Genomic DNA, 16,378 nt, shown 5'->3' on the forward strand with positions numbered 1-16,378 from the left:
TTAGAGGCCTGTGGGTCTAGAGTCACATATAGACCAGGCCTGGTAAGGATGGCATATTTCCTTCCCTAAAGGTCATTAGGGTTTCTACAACAATCCGATAGTTACATGGTCACCATTACTGATACTAGATTTTCAGTCAGTTTATTTACTAATTCAATTTAAATTCCAAAATTGACATGGTAGGAATTCAACCTCTGGATCATTAGGCCAGGCTTCTGGTTTTCTAGTCCAGTAACATAAACATTATTTTTTTATCCTCTGGGATTCCACAAGAAGGAAAGCAAACAAAATAGCTAAAATACAAGCACTGGCTCCAATGAGATAGGCTCTGATCAACATCTTTCCCACTATCGAGGACTGATAGTTTATGTCACGTTGCTCTACATACTGACATCAGGGCAAGATCCCTTAAACTGTGTTAAAAAAAACAGACCAACGGACCAATCACCTGTAATGAGATTTGCAGGAATACGATCTGTTAAGAAGTCGACGACTAGAATCCGGCTGGTCACAAACAAGACCCCACCTTCAGTGTATACCGTATAACGCTCGTTACTTGGAATTTCATTGGTGATAATACGAGGAAGATGGGACACTCCTTCTGAGCGTAGCTGCTCAATAAAATATTGCTGAAACAGAGAAAAGCAATTGTAACATTCAACCTTCTTTCCTGGGTCACGTAGATGCTAATCACAGAATCACTGCCGTGCAGGAGGCCATTCAGCCCATCGTGTCAGCACTGGCTCCCTGAACGAGTGCCATTCTCACCACCTTCTTCCTGTGGCCCTGCACATTCTTCTTTCTCAGTTAATAATCTAATACCCTCTTCAATGCCTCAATTGAATCTGCCTCCACCACACTACAGTGAGACTTCACTTTAAGTCGCCCCACTTAACGTTGTCTATTCTTTAGGGCCTGTTTTTCCAATTTGCATTGCTATTTTCAGTTTTATGCCCTCCTGCACTCTGGCCCTCTCCCCCCAACCCCCCTGTGCGCCACACTCTATCCCTGCCCCCCACCCTCATGCACCGCACTCTGTCCCTGCCCCCCACCCTCATGCACCGCACTCTGTCCCTGCCCCCCACCCTCATGCACCGCACTCTGTCCCTGCCCCCCACCCTCATGCGCCGCACTCTGGCCCTGTCTTCCACTCCCACCAGCGCTGCACTCTGGGCCAACCACTGCCATGTTCTGATGCCAGAGCTGCTGCTGCTGTCACCAGAGGCTGAGGATGCGTGGAGAAAGCAAGGCCCAAGATCCTGAGAACAGGAGGGCAGGGCAGAGAGCCTGACCCGGGGGTTCAGTTGGGACAGTCACTGTCACTCTGCTACGGCAGCCCAGACAGGAAGCTGCTGACCGCGGATTGGATTGTGAAGTGTAACCCGGCAGGGGAGGGGAGGATGGAGTGAGCAGGGCCTCTGGCTCAATCTGTGGCCCTGGACAGGGGCTCCGCTCCTGTAGAGTGTCAGGAAGTGTACCAGCTACAGCCTCAGATTGGGAGCTGGCCAGAGCCTCGGGTTGTCGAGTCACTGCTCTGGGCTGGGGTAGGGTGAGGGGGATAGGGTGAGACAGAGTGTGAAAGGTGGGGGAAGAGAGACAGAGAGAGAGGGGGAAGGGAGTGGGAGACAGAGCGGGATTTTTGACAGATCAGGTTCCCTCACAAGATTTATAATTGAGAAGAACTGAAATGGGGGTAAGGAAGCTGAAATCGGACTACAGCAGAGGGCTCCAGTTGAAGATCTAGTGCTGGCATTAACGTGATGGGCAGAATGGTTTCACAATTCTAAGCAGCATCACAATCCCTGGACAAAGAATTTCTATAGGCAGGGTAGCAGAGAAATTCTTTCAGTGAATGTGTATATCAGAGGTTCCCTTGTTCCTTTTCCCAGGCCTCTCAATAATGTATCCATAAATATAAATATATATACCCACACAATGTAACACGTCTGGAGTTTACCATTGACTCATCCTCAGTATCAATTCCTAGATGAAACAATGGCCACAAATTTGTGATTCTGGGTGCAATCAGGGATCCGGGTGCAAGTTGTGGTAGTGTTCAGGAGCATTTCATAATGCTCAAGTTTCCCCAAAAAATCATTTGCATATTCCAAATGGAAAACCTTCAACGAAATGGCACAGTCGGACAGCATTTTACAACACAGCCTTTATTTTAAAGTGTCTGCATTAAACAAATTGCCAAATTAAAATACAAGTGACAATTTGCTGCAGTATCATTACTACAGCTGAAAATGGGCTCATCATAAAAAGTAAGCATTGTCAGTGAGTGTCTGGTCAACAGTAAGCATCTGTGGAGGGAGTGCAGCGTAGATTTACTGGAATGATACCTGGACTCCGAGGGTTAAACTACGAGGAGAGGTTAAATTAAGGTTGTGTTCCCTGGAATTTAAAAGGTTAAAGGGTGATTTGATCAAAGTATTCACGATATTAAAGGGTAACTTTTAAGACAAGGTGGGAGAAAGCATTTCCACTGGTCGGGGAGTCTAGGACTAGGAGGGATAACCTAAAAAAATAGAACCTGACCAAGGAGTGAAATTAGGGGGGCAATTTCTCCCCCCCCCCGTCGGGTGGGTTGTGCGGGGGAGGGCGCAGACCCGATCTGCACCCCCCCGATCGAGTGCGTACCACCATTTTACGGGGGCGGGCCAAGTAAGGCCGGCCCAGTGTGACACGCTACCGGGAGCGCAGAGCGCTCCCTGTGCAGGTGGGGGCGGGGTTCCCAGTCGGGAGTGCTCGCTTTCACGCATGCGCGCGAAAGAGCGCAGAAATCTGTGCCTCCGGGAGATGAGCTTAAAGTGTAAAAAGCTTAATAAAGTGGCAGAAAATCTTCTATGACATGGCCCCTCATGTGAAACTGTCATGTGAGCTGGAACATGTGCATTAATTTTATTGAAGTTTTTTTGTAAAAATTTAAAATCATTCATGAAACCTCATCCCGCCCGTGGATAAGGTTCCATGAAAAATGCCAAGGCCGCCTGGGCTCTTCGCCTGCCCCCCCGCCAACCTTAAGGTTGGGCGGGCAGCTCCATTAATTATTTGTATTGAAAGTTAAATGGCCTTAGGCTGCGCGCCCGCCGAACTGAAAATCTAAATGATGCGTGGTGATGTTGTGGCGCACGCCCGACGTCACCCTGCATCATTTTACCCCTCGGAGAGCGAGACCCGCTCCCGCTCACCAAGCCGAAAATTCTCCCCTAGGAAACACTTCTCTACAAAAAGAGTGGTGCAAGTTTGGAACTCTCTTCTGTGAATGACAATTGTTGCTTGATCGACTGTTAATTTTAAGCCCGAGATTGCTAAATTTTGGTTAAGCAAAGGCAACAAGGGATACGGGATATGGAATGAGGGCCTAGGTCAGCCATGATCCCATTGAATGGTGGGACAGGCGCGAGGGGTTAAATGGCCATTGTCTGCCTCTATATTACTGATCCAGTGTCTGTTGGGGGGGAGTGCAGCGTAGATTTACTGGAATGATACCTGGACTCCAAGGGTTAAACTACGAGGAGAGGTTAAATTAAGGTTGTGTTCCCTGGAATTTAAAAGGTTAAAGGGTGATTTGATCAAAGTATTCTCCTGCTCCTGCCTCTACGTTACTAAGCCATTTTTAAATAACTGAAAAGGAAGCTAACAAGCTATAAAGAACAATTTATGTCGGTGTAGTTTGTTTCTTAGTAAGTTTAAAAAATTAAAAGCTTTTAAAACATGCCAATTAGCAGCACTGCACCTAAAAAAGGGTCAATTTTTAGAGCCTCCTTAAAGGCCAACAATGGTGACAATTAACTGAAACACACCATGGTGATTATTTTGATGTGGGGTCAGTTTTTATGGAGTGGGCTGGCTGCCAATGAGAGTTTTTTTCAACTATTGCAAAAAGTTTATAGAAATTCCTCACCCAATTGTTCCTGGATTGGCCAATTTTGTGCACATCTAGCAGATTCTCCAAGATAATATATCTAAGGTACATTTCAAGTGTGTATCTTCTTTTCAACACGGCTTTTATCTTAGAGAGACTGCTGCCAGTGGCTTTGATCCTCTCGAAACGCTAGGAACAGTAGACAGTAACCTGGGGAATTGAGGTCATAATGAAGTCCCAAGGTGATTGAGTTGCTCCGTGATTCCTCAGGTGATTCAGAACACCAAAGCTGCTGTGCTTCATCCAGAATACAGGCAACTGGCTACTCATCAGCTATTCTAAAGAATAACAAGACCTGTACAAAACTGTCAGCTACAACTCTCACTATGATCCATTACATGACAAGAAAATGTAGGCTGAGGCCTAAACATCTCCACTCACCAGGCTCCAAGTTGAATTCCAGATCATTTGTCATAACATCTGTTGAGCATTTTCTGGACTATCAACATGACAGATCTTTGAATCCTCAGAAGGCAGCTATTCAGGTCACTGCCTGCTCACTGTAAGAGCTATCCATTTAGTCCCAGTCCCCCACTCTTCTTTCCTTTAACAAATCCATGCTGACTGTCATTTATTAACCCATATGGTCTGCATATCTGAAATTAAACAGTGTTTCATGAGAACAGAATGATGACTTCTTAATGGAGGAAAAAATAGGTACAGTTTTTTTAAAAACTGATTAATCTGCCAATCAGAGGAATTCTGCAATGAGTAGTCTGTCTACCACAGTCCTGACAGGACAGTAGAAAGGTCAGGCCAGCTATGTTGGGTATAAACTGGGGGAGCTTAAGTATTCCAAGTTTTTTATACATTCAAGTAGTCAGTGCTTAGATGGTTAATTAAAGTAACGTTGACCAATATGTTAGCCACTTGTAGCTAATTATGAATCCAGAGTTGGCGTATTGCATTTCTAATTAATAATCCAAAAATGAGTAAGAGACATCTCCATTAAACATGGGATTCCAACAGTCAGTGAACTTTAACCGTTTTGTACGTTTGTCGGTAAAAGCAAAACGTGCAAGGGTTTTTTTGATTGTTGAGAGCTTTACTTCTTTAGTTAGTGAATGATAAATGTTTGATAAGTAAATATACACTTCTGAAGTACATTCACACGTTACAGCTAAACGTCAGGGATTTTCTGCTAAAATTACATGTGGTTAAGACAGTATCACCACTGACACACCTGGGGTTGCTTACAATCTCCACTGAGACGCTAAAGAGCTTTTTGGAATGTAAGTTCAGGATGTGCATAGTGAGTACTGAAATGCAAATAGGAGGTGACACTCCCTCTACACTAACTTCCGTGGGGCATCATGAGAGCTCCCATTCCTTGCAAAAACACTTCATTTTTGGAAAGTGAGTGTCACTGGCAAGGCCAGCATTTATTGCCCTTGACTGTATGGCCATTTCAGAAGCAGTTAAGAGTCAACCACATTGCCATGGGTCTGGAATAACGTGCAGGCCAGCTCAGGAAAGGATGGCAGATTCCTTCTCTTGGAGAGCATTAGTGAACCAGTTGGGTTTTTACAACAATTTGATAGTTTCATGCTAATTATTAAAGGCATTAGCATTTATTTCAGATTTATTAATTAGTTGTATTTAAATTTCCAAAGCTGCCATGGTGAGATTTGATCTCATGTGCCAGGGCATTAGTCCAGGTCTCTGCATTACTAGTCAAGTAATATTACCATGATGCTGTCATCCCCAGTTGCAAGTGTGCTTTTAATAAATATTTCCTGACATACAGACATCAATTCCTCATTAAGATAAAAGCAAAAAACTGCGGATGCTGGAAATCCAAAACAAAAACAAAAATACCTGGAAAGACTCAGCAGGTCTGACAGTATCTGCAGAGAGGAACACAGTTAACGTTGCGAGTCCGAATGACTCTTCATCAGAACTAAGGAAAAATAGAAAAGAGGTGAAATATAAGCTGGTTTAAGGGGGTGTGGGACAGGTAGAGCTGGATAGAGGGCCAGTGATAGGTGGAGATTGCCAAAAGATGTAATAGACAAAAGCGCAAAGAGGTGTTGACGGTGGTGATATTAGCTAAGAGATGTGCTAATGGTGACATTAAGGGTAGAAAGCAGGACGAGCAAGGTACAGATAGCCCTAGTGGTGGTGGGGATCGAAATAGGCTAAAAGGTAGAGATAAAACAATGGATGGAAATACATTTAAAAATAATGGAAAATAGGTGGGAAAAGAAAAATATATATACATTGGAAAAAGGGGGATCGGAAAGGGGGTGGGGATGGAGGAAGGAGTTCATGATCTAAAGTTGTTGAACTCAATATTCAGTCCGGAAGACTGTAAAGTGCCTAGTCGGAAGATGAGGTGCTGTTTCTCCAGTTTGCATTGAGCTTCACTGGAACAATGCAGCAGACCAAGGACGGACATGAGAGCATGAGAGCAGGGTGACGTGTTGAAATGGCAAGTGACAGGGAGGTCTGGGTCATGCTTGCGGACAGACCGAAGGTGTTCTGCAAAGCGGTCACCCAGTCTGCGTTTGGTCTCTCCAATGTAGAGGAAACCGCATTGGGAGCAGCGAATGCAGTAGACTAAATTGAGGGAAGTGCAAGTGAAATGCTGCTTCACTTGAAAGGAGTGTTTAGGCCCTAGGACGGTGAGGAGGGGTGGAAGTAAAGGGGCAGGTGTTGCACCTTCTGCGGTTGCATAGGAAGGTGCCGTGGGAGCGAATTGAGGTGTAGGGGGTGATGGAGGAGTGGACCAGGGTGTCCCGGAGGGAACATTCCCTGTGGAATGCCGCCGGGGGGGTGAAGGAAGATGTGTTTGGTGGTGGCATCATGCTGGAGTTGGTGGAAATGGCGGAGGATAATCCTTTGAATGCGGAGGCTGGTGGGGTCGTAAGTGAGGACAAGGGGGACCCTATCATGTTTCTGGGAGGGAGGAGAAGGCGTGAGGGTAGATGCGCGGGAGATGGGCCGGACACAGTTGAGGGCCCTGTCAATCACCGTAGGTGGAAAACCTCGGTTAAGGAAGAAGGAAGACATGTCAGAGGAACTGTTTTTGTAAGTGACATCATCAGAACAGATGCGACGGAGGCAAAGGAACTGAGAGAATGGGATGGAGTCCTTACAGGAAGCGGGGTGTGAGGAGCTGTAGACAAGGTAGCTGTGGGAGTCGGTAGGCTTGTAATGAATATTGGTGGACAATCTATCACCAGAAATTGAGACAAGAGGTGTCAAGGAAGGGAAGGGAAGTGTCAGAGTTAAACCATGTGAAAATGATGAGGGGTGGAAATTGGAAGCAAAATTAATAAATTTTTCCAGGTCCAGACGAGAGCATGAAGCAGCACCGAAGCAGTCATCGATTTACCGGAGAAAGAGTTGTGGGAGGGGGCCGGAGTAAGACTGGAACAAGGAATGTTCCACATACCCCAGAAAGAGACAGGCATAACTGGGGCCCATGTAGGTACCCATAGCCACACCTTTTATTTGGAGTAAGTGAGAGGAGTTCAAGGAGAAATTGTTCAGTGAAAGAACAAGTTCAGCCAGACGGAGGAGAGTAGTGGTGGATGGGGATTGTTCAGGCTCTGTTCGAGGAAGAAGCGGAGAGCCCTCAGACCATCCTGGTGGGGGATGGAGGTGTAGAGGGATTGGACGTCCATGGTGAAGAGGAGGCTGTTGGGGCCAGGGAACTGGAAATTGTTGATATGATGTAGGGTTTCAGAGGAATCGCGGATGTAGGTGGGAAGAGACTGGACAAGGGGAGAGAGAATGGAATCAAGATAGCAAGAATTGAGTTCCGTGGGCAGGAACAGGCTGACACGATCGGTCTGCCGGGACAGTCAGCCTGTTCCTGCCCCACGGAACTCAATTCTTGCTATCTTGACTCCATTCTCTCTCCCCTTGTCCAGACTCTTCCCACCTACATCCGCGATTCCTCTGAAACCCTACATCATATCAACAATTTCCAGTTCCCTGGCCCCAACAGCCTCCTCTTCACCATGGACGTCCAATCCCTCTACACCTCCATCCCCCACCAGGATAGTCTGAGGGCTCTCCGCTTCTTCCTTGAACAGAGGCCCGAACAACCCCCATCCACCACTACACTCCTCCGTCTGGCTGAACTTGTTCTCTCACTGAACAATTTCTCCTTGAACTCCTCTCACTTCCTCCAAATAAAAGGTGTGGCTATGGACCTACATGGGCCCCAGTTATGCCTGTCTCTTTAAGGGGTATGTGGAACATTCCTTGTTCCAGTCCTACTCCGGCCCCCTCCCACAACTCTTTCTCCGGTACATCAATGGCTGCTTCGGTGCGGCTTCATGCTCTCGTCTGGACCTGGAAAAATTTATTAATTTTGCTTCCAATTTCCACCCCTCCTTCATTTTCACATGGTTCATCTCGGACACTTCCCTTCCCTTTCTAGATCTCTCTGTCTCAATTGCTGGTGATAGACTGTCCACCAATATTCATTACAAGCCTACCGACTCCCACAGCTACCTCGACTACAGCTCCTCACACCCCGCTTCCTGTAAGGACTCCATCCCACTCTCTCAGTTCCTTTGCCTCCGTCGCATCTGTTCTGATGATGTCACTTTCAAAAACAGTTCCTCTGACATGTCTTCCTTCTTCCTTAACCGAGGTTTTCCACCTACGGTGGTTGACAGGGCCCTCAACCGTGTCCGGCCCATCTCCCGTGCTTCTGCCCTCACACCTTCCTCTCCCTCCCAGAACCATGATAGGGTCCCCCTTGTCCTCACTTATCACCCCACCAGCCTCCGCATTCAAAGGATCATCCTCCGCCATTTCCGCCAACTCCAGCATGATGCCACCACCAAACACATCTTCCCTTCACCCCCCCCGGCGGCATCCCGCAGTGCTCGTTCCCTCCGGGACACCCTGGTCCACTCCTCCATCACCCCCTACTCCTCAACTCGCTCCCACGGCACCTCCCCATGCAACTGCAGAAGCTGCAACACCTGCCCCTTTACTTCCCCTCTCCTCACCGTCCTGGGGCCTAAACACTCCTTTCAAGTGAAGCAGCAATTCACTTGCACTTCCCTCAATTTAGTTTACTGCATTCGCTGCTCCCAATGCGGTTTCCTCTAGACTGGAGAGACCAAACACAGACTGGGTGACCGCTTTGCGGAACACCTTCGTTCTGTCCGCAAGCATGACCCAGACCTCCCTGTCACTTGCCATTTCAACACACCACCCTGCTCTCATGCCCACATGTCCGTCCTTGGCTTGCTGCAATGTTCCAGTGAAGCTCAATGCAAACTGGAGGAACAGCACCTCATCTTCCGTTTAGGAACTTTACAGCCTTCCGGACTGAATATTGAGTTCAACAACTTTAGGTCATGAATTCCTTCCTCCATCCCCACCCCCTTTACGATCCCTCCTTTTCCAATAATTTAGATATATTTTTCTTTTCCCACCTATTTCCATTATATTTAAACGTATTTACATCCATTGTTTTATCTCTATCTTTTAGCCTATTTCGATCCCTTCCCCCACCCCACCCCCATTAAGGCTATCTGTACCTTGCTCGTCCTGTTTTCTACCCTTAATGTCACCATTAGCACATCTCTTAGCTAATATCACCACCGTCAACACCACTTTTTCCCTTTGTGTATGACATCTTTGGCAATCTCCACCTATCACTGGCCCTCTATCCAGCTCTACCTGTCTCACCCCCCCATTAAACCAGCTTATATTTCACCTCTTTTCTATTTTTCCTTAGTTCTAATGAAAAGTCATTGGGACTCGAAACGTTAACTGTATTCCTCTCCGCAGATGCTGTCAGACCTGCTGAGTTTTTCCAGGTATATTTGTTTTTGTATCAATTCCAGCTGCAGTTATCTGACTTCGCTCATTGCCGCTTACTATCACTTGCAGAATGGGTGGGCAATTCACTACTGTCCAAAATATTGTGCTTTGGATTTTGAGAGATTTATTTTCTCCATGAAATAGTATTTGCACAATAAAGATGTTATGCTGCTTGCACATATTACTAAGTGTCTCCACGATTGGGCAGCACTTGCTGAACAACCCTGAGTGTGCTGATAGCTACACTAACAACCAATCTAAGTTAATCAGTCAAGCTTGTAATGTGGCTCAATTATACTTGCTAGAAGCAACATACGTTCATATATAGGGACCGGACGCGTTCTCTGCAAACAAAAGGAATATGTTCATGCCTTGCACTTTTTTTCAACTACCCAGGAGCCTATAGCTCCCCACCACTTTCTCCATGGTAACGTCTCAGCCAATCAGGGCTGACTAGCTGACCAATCAGCGCCATTTCCTCCTGTAGTATAAATTGCTGTGATCTTTTGAAATTTGGTATTCTTGCATTTGTCCTGATTAGTGTAAGATGAAAAGCTTCGGCAACATGTCTCTCTTTTCAGCAATACTAGAAGACACTGCAAAAATAACCCTGAGCTCTGATCTTCCTGAATGAACATTTTAAGTGGTTGCTGTGGAACAAATACTGGGAGGAAAGTCATGCAAAATGCCCTAACATTCCAGAAAAGTCAACAACACATGTTTGTAGTAAATCAATATTACTTCCATTATGTTACAAGAATGACATATTTGATCCAACTATGTTATATATTTCAATAAAACGTGTTTTCAAACTCTTTCACAAAGACTGACGCATGACATTTCTGCAGGTAGAGAGCAGGATAAGCAGTTGATTTTGGTGAAGACAATACTAAGGAACAAAAAAAAAAATTAGTCAAATACTCTGGCCTGGATTTTATGTTAAGAACACGATCACCGCTATTATGGAGTAAATCAGACAGCAACTTTTGCGGACTGCATACGTGCAGTTAAGAAAAATCAGAAAGTTGCTGTCTGAATTACCCTGCTCCTCCAGAAGCTTTGCTATATTGGTGTCTCACCAAGAGACTTTGCATGAAACACATGAAGGATATGAAGTTGCTGTACTTGGCCACAGTTACCCACTAAACATGTCAAAAAAAAATAATTAGGGCTTCTCCATTTAAGTGTAAGTGAATTTTTAAAAGCATATTAAGTCATTAAGTCTTAATTACTGTCAAACAATCTGTCTGGCACTGAAAATTTAACTTTTATAAGGATGGAGGCTCATTCTTCAGATGTTAATTACTATTGGAGATTTAAATAAAATTTTTCCTTCCTCTTTGTCTCTTATATTTTGCTCCCTCTCGTAATCCCATCTTTCTTTCCCTATTTCACTTTCTGCACATGATTTGGCATTGTATTAACTATTCTAACTTACAGTTTTAGAGCCCAATTTTAAACAACTCAAAGCCCATTCAGGCTCTATGTACCAGCGAGGATTCTTCAATCTGACTAGTTCAGCAAACACACTGTCCTGTTCACACAGATCCCAGATCCCTTCTAGAGAGCAAAAGTAAAATACTGCACCGAAGAAGAGTCATATTGGACACGAAACATTAACTCGGTTTCTCTCTCCACAGATGCTGCCAGACCAGCTGAGTTTTTCCAGCATTTTGTTTTTATTCCCTTCTGGAAAGTGGCCGGCTGTTTAGGAATTCTAATCACTAAAAGGCACGTGTAAAAGCACAGAAAATCTCTGGGCAAATGTAAAGCTAACTAATGAACGGCAAGCACTGTTTGGTCGCTGCTAACCACAGAATCCAACATGTAATTGAGCAGGACAACAAATGAAACTTAAAATGGACACGTGCAATTACTGTCACAAGAAGAAAATTGGACAATACAATGAATGCTATTGAATTCTAGAGCGATATTGAAAGAGATGGAGGCATTTCTTGATTTGATGCTCAACTCACCAATTATGTATTGCTGAAGAGACATGTCTAAGCTTTTCATCTTGCACCCATCAGGGCATTCGCAACAATACCAATATAAGGGAGAAAACAATTTATACTCTACGTGAAGAGGGTGCTGATTGGTTTATACATCACTATCCCTAGCTACAGACTACAACTGCATGTAAAAGCACATGTCACCACAACCCTGAGTGAAACGCACCACACATTTTGTTTAAGAATAAATAAGAGATCTCCCTTTTAAGACGGAGATGAGGGGAGATATTTTCTCTCAGTGGGATGTAAGTATGTGAAATTCTCTTTCTCAGGAATCAATGGAGGCTGGGTCATTGAATTTATTTAAGGCTGAGTTCATTAGATTTTTGATAGACAAGGGAGTCGAGTGTTATGAGGGGGCAGAGGAAAGTGGAGTCGAGACCACAATCAGATCGGCCATGATCTTATTGAATGGTGGAGCAGGCTCGAAGCGTTGAATGGCCTACCCCTGTTCCTAAGTCCTGTGTCCCTAAGCACACTACCACAGGGTTCTCCAGGAAGGATGGTGCAAGGAGCCCAATGCCTTTCTCATCCATGTTTACCTCGCAAAGACAATATCTCCCGAACTACAGAACTGCAAAAACTGTCCATGACCCCTACCCTAGTTAATACCATCCTGATGGGCTGAGTGACCAAATCCTCCCCTATAGAGAATCACTGAAATTATATTTCAGTCCTGTCAACATTTGGGGATTCCGGTCAGGTTATAACTGATACCGTAAGCAGCAAATGAAGATTCCACCCAGCCACTGGGACAGGGTCAGAGATCAGGCCTAGGCCCCAGACACTACAGCCCAGCCCCCAGACACCAGACCCAGACCCCCAGACACTGGATCCCAGACTTCCAGATACCAGATCCCAGTCCCCAGACTCTGGATCCCAGACACCAGATCCCAGACCCCCATACACTGGATCCCAGGCCCCAGATCCCGGGTGCCCAGACACCCGATCCCAGGCCCCAGACACTGGATCTGAGACACCGGATCCCAGTCCCCAGACACTGGATCCCAGACCCCCCAGACACTGGATACCAGGCCCCCAGACACTGGATACCAGGCCCCAGATCCTGGGCGCCCAGACACCAGATCCCAGACACTGGATCTGAGACACCGGACCACAGTCCCCAGACACTGGATCTCAGACCCCTAGACACTGGATACCAGGCCCCCAGACTGGATACCAGGCCCCAGATCCTGGGCACCCAGACACCAGATCCCAGTTCCCAGACACTGGATCTGAGACACCGGACCACAGTCCCCAGACACTGGATCTCAGACCCCGGGCGCCCAGACACCGGATTCCGGGTGCCCAGACACCGGATCCCAGCACCCCAGACACCGGATCCCAGCACCCCAGACATCGAATCCCAGCCCCCCAGACACCGAATCCCAGACCCGACACCAGATTCCAGTCCCCGGACACTGGATTCCAGCCCCAGACCCCCAGGCACTGGATCCCAGACCCCCCAGACACTGGATCCCAGACCACACAGACACTGGATCCCAGCCCCAGACCCCGGATGCCAGACCCCCAGACACCAGATCCCAGACCCGACACCGGATCCCAGACCCCCAGACACCAGATCCCAGACCCGACACCGGATCCCAGACCCCACAGACACGGGATCCCAGACCCCCCAGACGCTGGATCCCAGCCCCAGACACTGGATCCCAGTCTCCAGACGCTGGATCCCAAACCCCCCAGACACCGGATGCCCGACCCCCAGACACCGGATGCCCGACCCCCAGACACCGGATGCCCGACCCCCAGACACCGGATGCCAGACCCAGACCCCCAGACACCGGATGCCAGACCCAGACCCCCAGACACCGGATCCCGGGCCCTCTTTACCTCTTCGGCGACATTAGTGTTGAGCACCAGGACCAAGTTGCCGGGGTCGCTGTACAGCTTCAGGAAGTTATAGAGAATCCTGTCCACCCCCATCCCCTTCGCCGTGATGACCAGCCCATCCTCGTGGAACAAATCCAGGAAGATCTGGCTCTCGTGTTCCAGGAGAGGAGTCATTTCCCCCGCCGGCCGGCCGCTCGCCGCCGCCGCCGCCTGTCTGTCTGTCTGTCTCCCTGGAGACCGGGTGGCACCGGAACCGGCGCCGGCGCTCCCTCCGTGCGCTTCACACGCTGACCTCCTGCGCCAGCGCCAACTACAGGGCGAAGAGCGCATAGCCGCCTCCTCACCTTCAGTGATCGCTAATGCACAGATACACTCTGCCCAGATAACAACCCTGGTGAAGGGCCATTGACTGGAAACCATAACTCTGTTCCTCTCCACAGAAGCTGCTTGGCCTGCTGAGCATTTCCAGCATTTTCTGTTTTTTTAATTTTATATTATTATTATTATTATTACATTAAAAAAAAGCCTTGCATTTATATCAGGGGGGAACCAACCCTCGGGGAATAAATAAATAAAGGGGCACTTTGGCATCTGAGAGGGGGGCTGGAGTGAGGGTTGCTGGTGAACCTGCCAGAGCAGGGAGGTGGGTACTGACATGCCTGTGGTAGCAGGCCACTGCGAAGGGGAGGACAGTGAGCACCCATAGGTACATACTGCACATGCACAAAATTCAATCATCGCGAATACGGAACAAACAATTCCGCCTCAGATGCAGAATCACAGATTTGTTACAGTGCAGAAGGAGGCCATTCGGTCCGTCATGTCTGCACCGGCTCGCCGAATGAGCATTATGTCTCAGTGCCATTCTCCTGCGTTTTCCCTGTAACCCTGCACATTGTTTCTATTTAAATAATCATCTAATGTCCTCTTGAATGCCTCAACTGAACTGCCTTCAACACACTTCCAGGCAGTGTGGTTTCCACATGACATTTGCTTCTTTTGCAAATCACTTCAAATCTGTGCCCTCTTGTTTTCGGTCCTTTAACGAGCGGGAACAGCTTCTCCCTATCTACTCTGTCCAGCCCCCTCATGATTTTGAACACCTCTATCAAATCTCCTCTCAGCCTTCTCCTCTGCTTCAACCTATCTTCATAACTGAAGCTTCTCATTCCTGGAACCATTTTTGTAAGCCTCTTCCGCACTCTCTCCAATGCGTTCACATCCTTCCTAAAGTGTGGTGCACAGAACTGTACACAATATTCCAGCTGAGGTCTCGCTAGTGTCCTATACAAGTTCAGCATAACCTCCTTGCTCTTGTTCTCTATGCCCCCATCAATGAAGCCTATGATACTGTTTGCTTTATTAACCACTCTCTCAACCTGTCCTGCCACCTTTAATGACTTATGCACATATACACCCAGGTCTCTCTGCTCTTGCACACCCTTTAGAGCTGTACCCCTTATTTTATATTGTCTCTCCATGTTCTTCCTATCAAAATGAATCACCTTTCACTTCTCTGCATTGAACTTCATCTGCCACCTATCTGCCCACTCCACTAACTTGTCTATGTCCTTTTGAAGTTCTACACTGTCCTCCTCACAGTTTACAATGCTTCCAAGTTTTGTATCATCTGAAAACTTTGAAATTGTCCCCTGCAAGATCTAGAAGATTAACATATATCAGGAAAAGCAAGTGTCCCAATACCGATCCTTGGGGAACTCCACTACAAACCTTCCTCCAGCCCGAAAAATATCCATTGACCATTACTCTCTGCTTCCTATTACACAGCCAATTTTGTATCCACATTGCTACTGTCCCTTTTATTCCATGAAAACCCAAGACCACAGGACAAGTGCCTCAAATATGACATGGTCTCGGGAAATCCAGGATAGTTAGTCATCCTGTGACCAATTCTCATGAAATAAAATAAGGGATACTTTGAACCATAGGACCAGAGAAGGTGGGGGTGTGGGTGGGGGTTGAGGTAGGTACTAGTAGCCAGTTGAGTATACATTCTTCTTAGGCAGTTCCTCAGGGTTGAGGATGACTTGCTTCCACACTAAAAATGAATGAAGAGTCCAATGCGCGACCTACAGTCTCTGTCACAGGCGGGGCAGACGGTGGTAGGGGGGAGCGGGTGGGTGGGGTACCCGGGTTCCCCACTCGCTTCTTTTGCTGTCGATCCTTGTCTTCAGCTAGCCCTTGGCGATGAGACTCGAGGAGTTCAGCTCCTTCCCGGATGTTTTCCCTCCACTTTGGGCGGTCTTGGGCCAGGGATTCCCAGATGTCGGTGGGGATGTTGCATTTTTTTCAAGGAGGCTTTGAGGGTGTCCCTGAAGCGTTTCCTCTGCCCTCCTGAGGCTGGCTTGCCGTGTCGAAGCTCTGAGTAGAGCGCTTGTTTCGGGAGTCCAGTGTCGGGCATGTGGACGGTGTGGCCCACTCAGCAGAGCTGGTCGAGCTTGGTCAATGCTGCGATGCTGGGGATGTTGCCAAGAGCAAGAAAACTGACGTTGGTGCACCCATCCTGCCAATGGATCTGCAGGATCTTGCGGAGGCAGCGCTGGTGGTACTTATCCGGAGTTTTGAGCTGCCTGCTGTACATAGTCCGCATCTCTGAGCCATATAGGAGGGCAGGTGTCACTACTGCTCTGTAGACTGTGAGCATAGTGCCAGGTTAGAGATCCTGGTCTTCAAACACTCTCTTCCTCAGGCAGCCGAAGACTGCGCTGGCACACTGAAGGCGGTGTTGAACCTCGTGGTCGATGTTTGCCCTTGTTGACATTAGGCT

The 16,378-nt window shown here is 47.4% G+C and overlaps 2 protein-coding genes across 3 annotated transcripts in view; both read right to left on the reverse strand.

Annotated features, from left to right (window-relative positions):
- Positions 1 to 13,804, reverse strand: part of ercc4 (excision repair cross-complementation group 4) — a 41,182-nt gene extending 27,378 nt beyond the window's left edge. The window contains exons 1-2 of one of the 2 annotated variants that reach the window (XM_078559107.1): positions 13,591 to 13,804; positions 449 to 629 (exon numbers count right to left, since the gene is read on the reverse strand). In XM_078559107.1, the coding sequence (XP_078415233.1) occupies positions 449 to 629; positions 13,591 to 13,764 (355 nt within the window). In that variant the 5' untranslated portion in view covers positions 13,765 to 13,804. The remainder of the gene's footprint in view (positions 1 to 448; positions 630 to 13,590) is intronic. The other variant, XM_078559108.1, reaches the window with a different exon arrangement.
- Positions 1 to 16,378, reverse strand: part of lyrm1 (LYR motif containing 1) — an 862,750-nt gene that overhangs the window by 406,181 nt on the left and 440,191 nt on the right. The window lies entirely within an intron of this gene.

The sequence above is a fragment of the Cetorhinus maximus genome, chromosome 15 (assembly GCF_964194155.1).
Source record: "Cetorhinus maximus chromosome 15, sCetMax3.hap1.1, whole genome shotgun sequence".
In the NCBI taxonomy this organism is placed as follows: domain Eukaryota; kingdom Metazoa; phylum Chordata; class Chondrichthyes; order Lamniformes; family Cetorhinidae; genus Cetorhinus; species Cetorhinus maximus.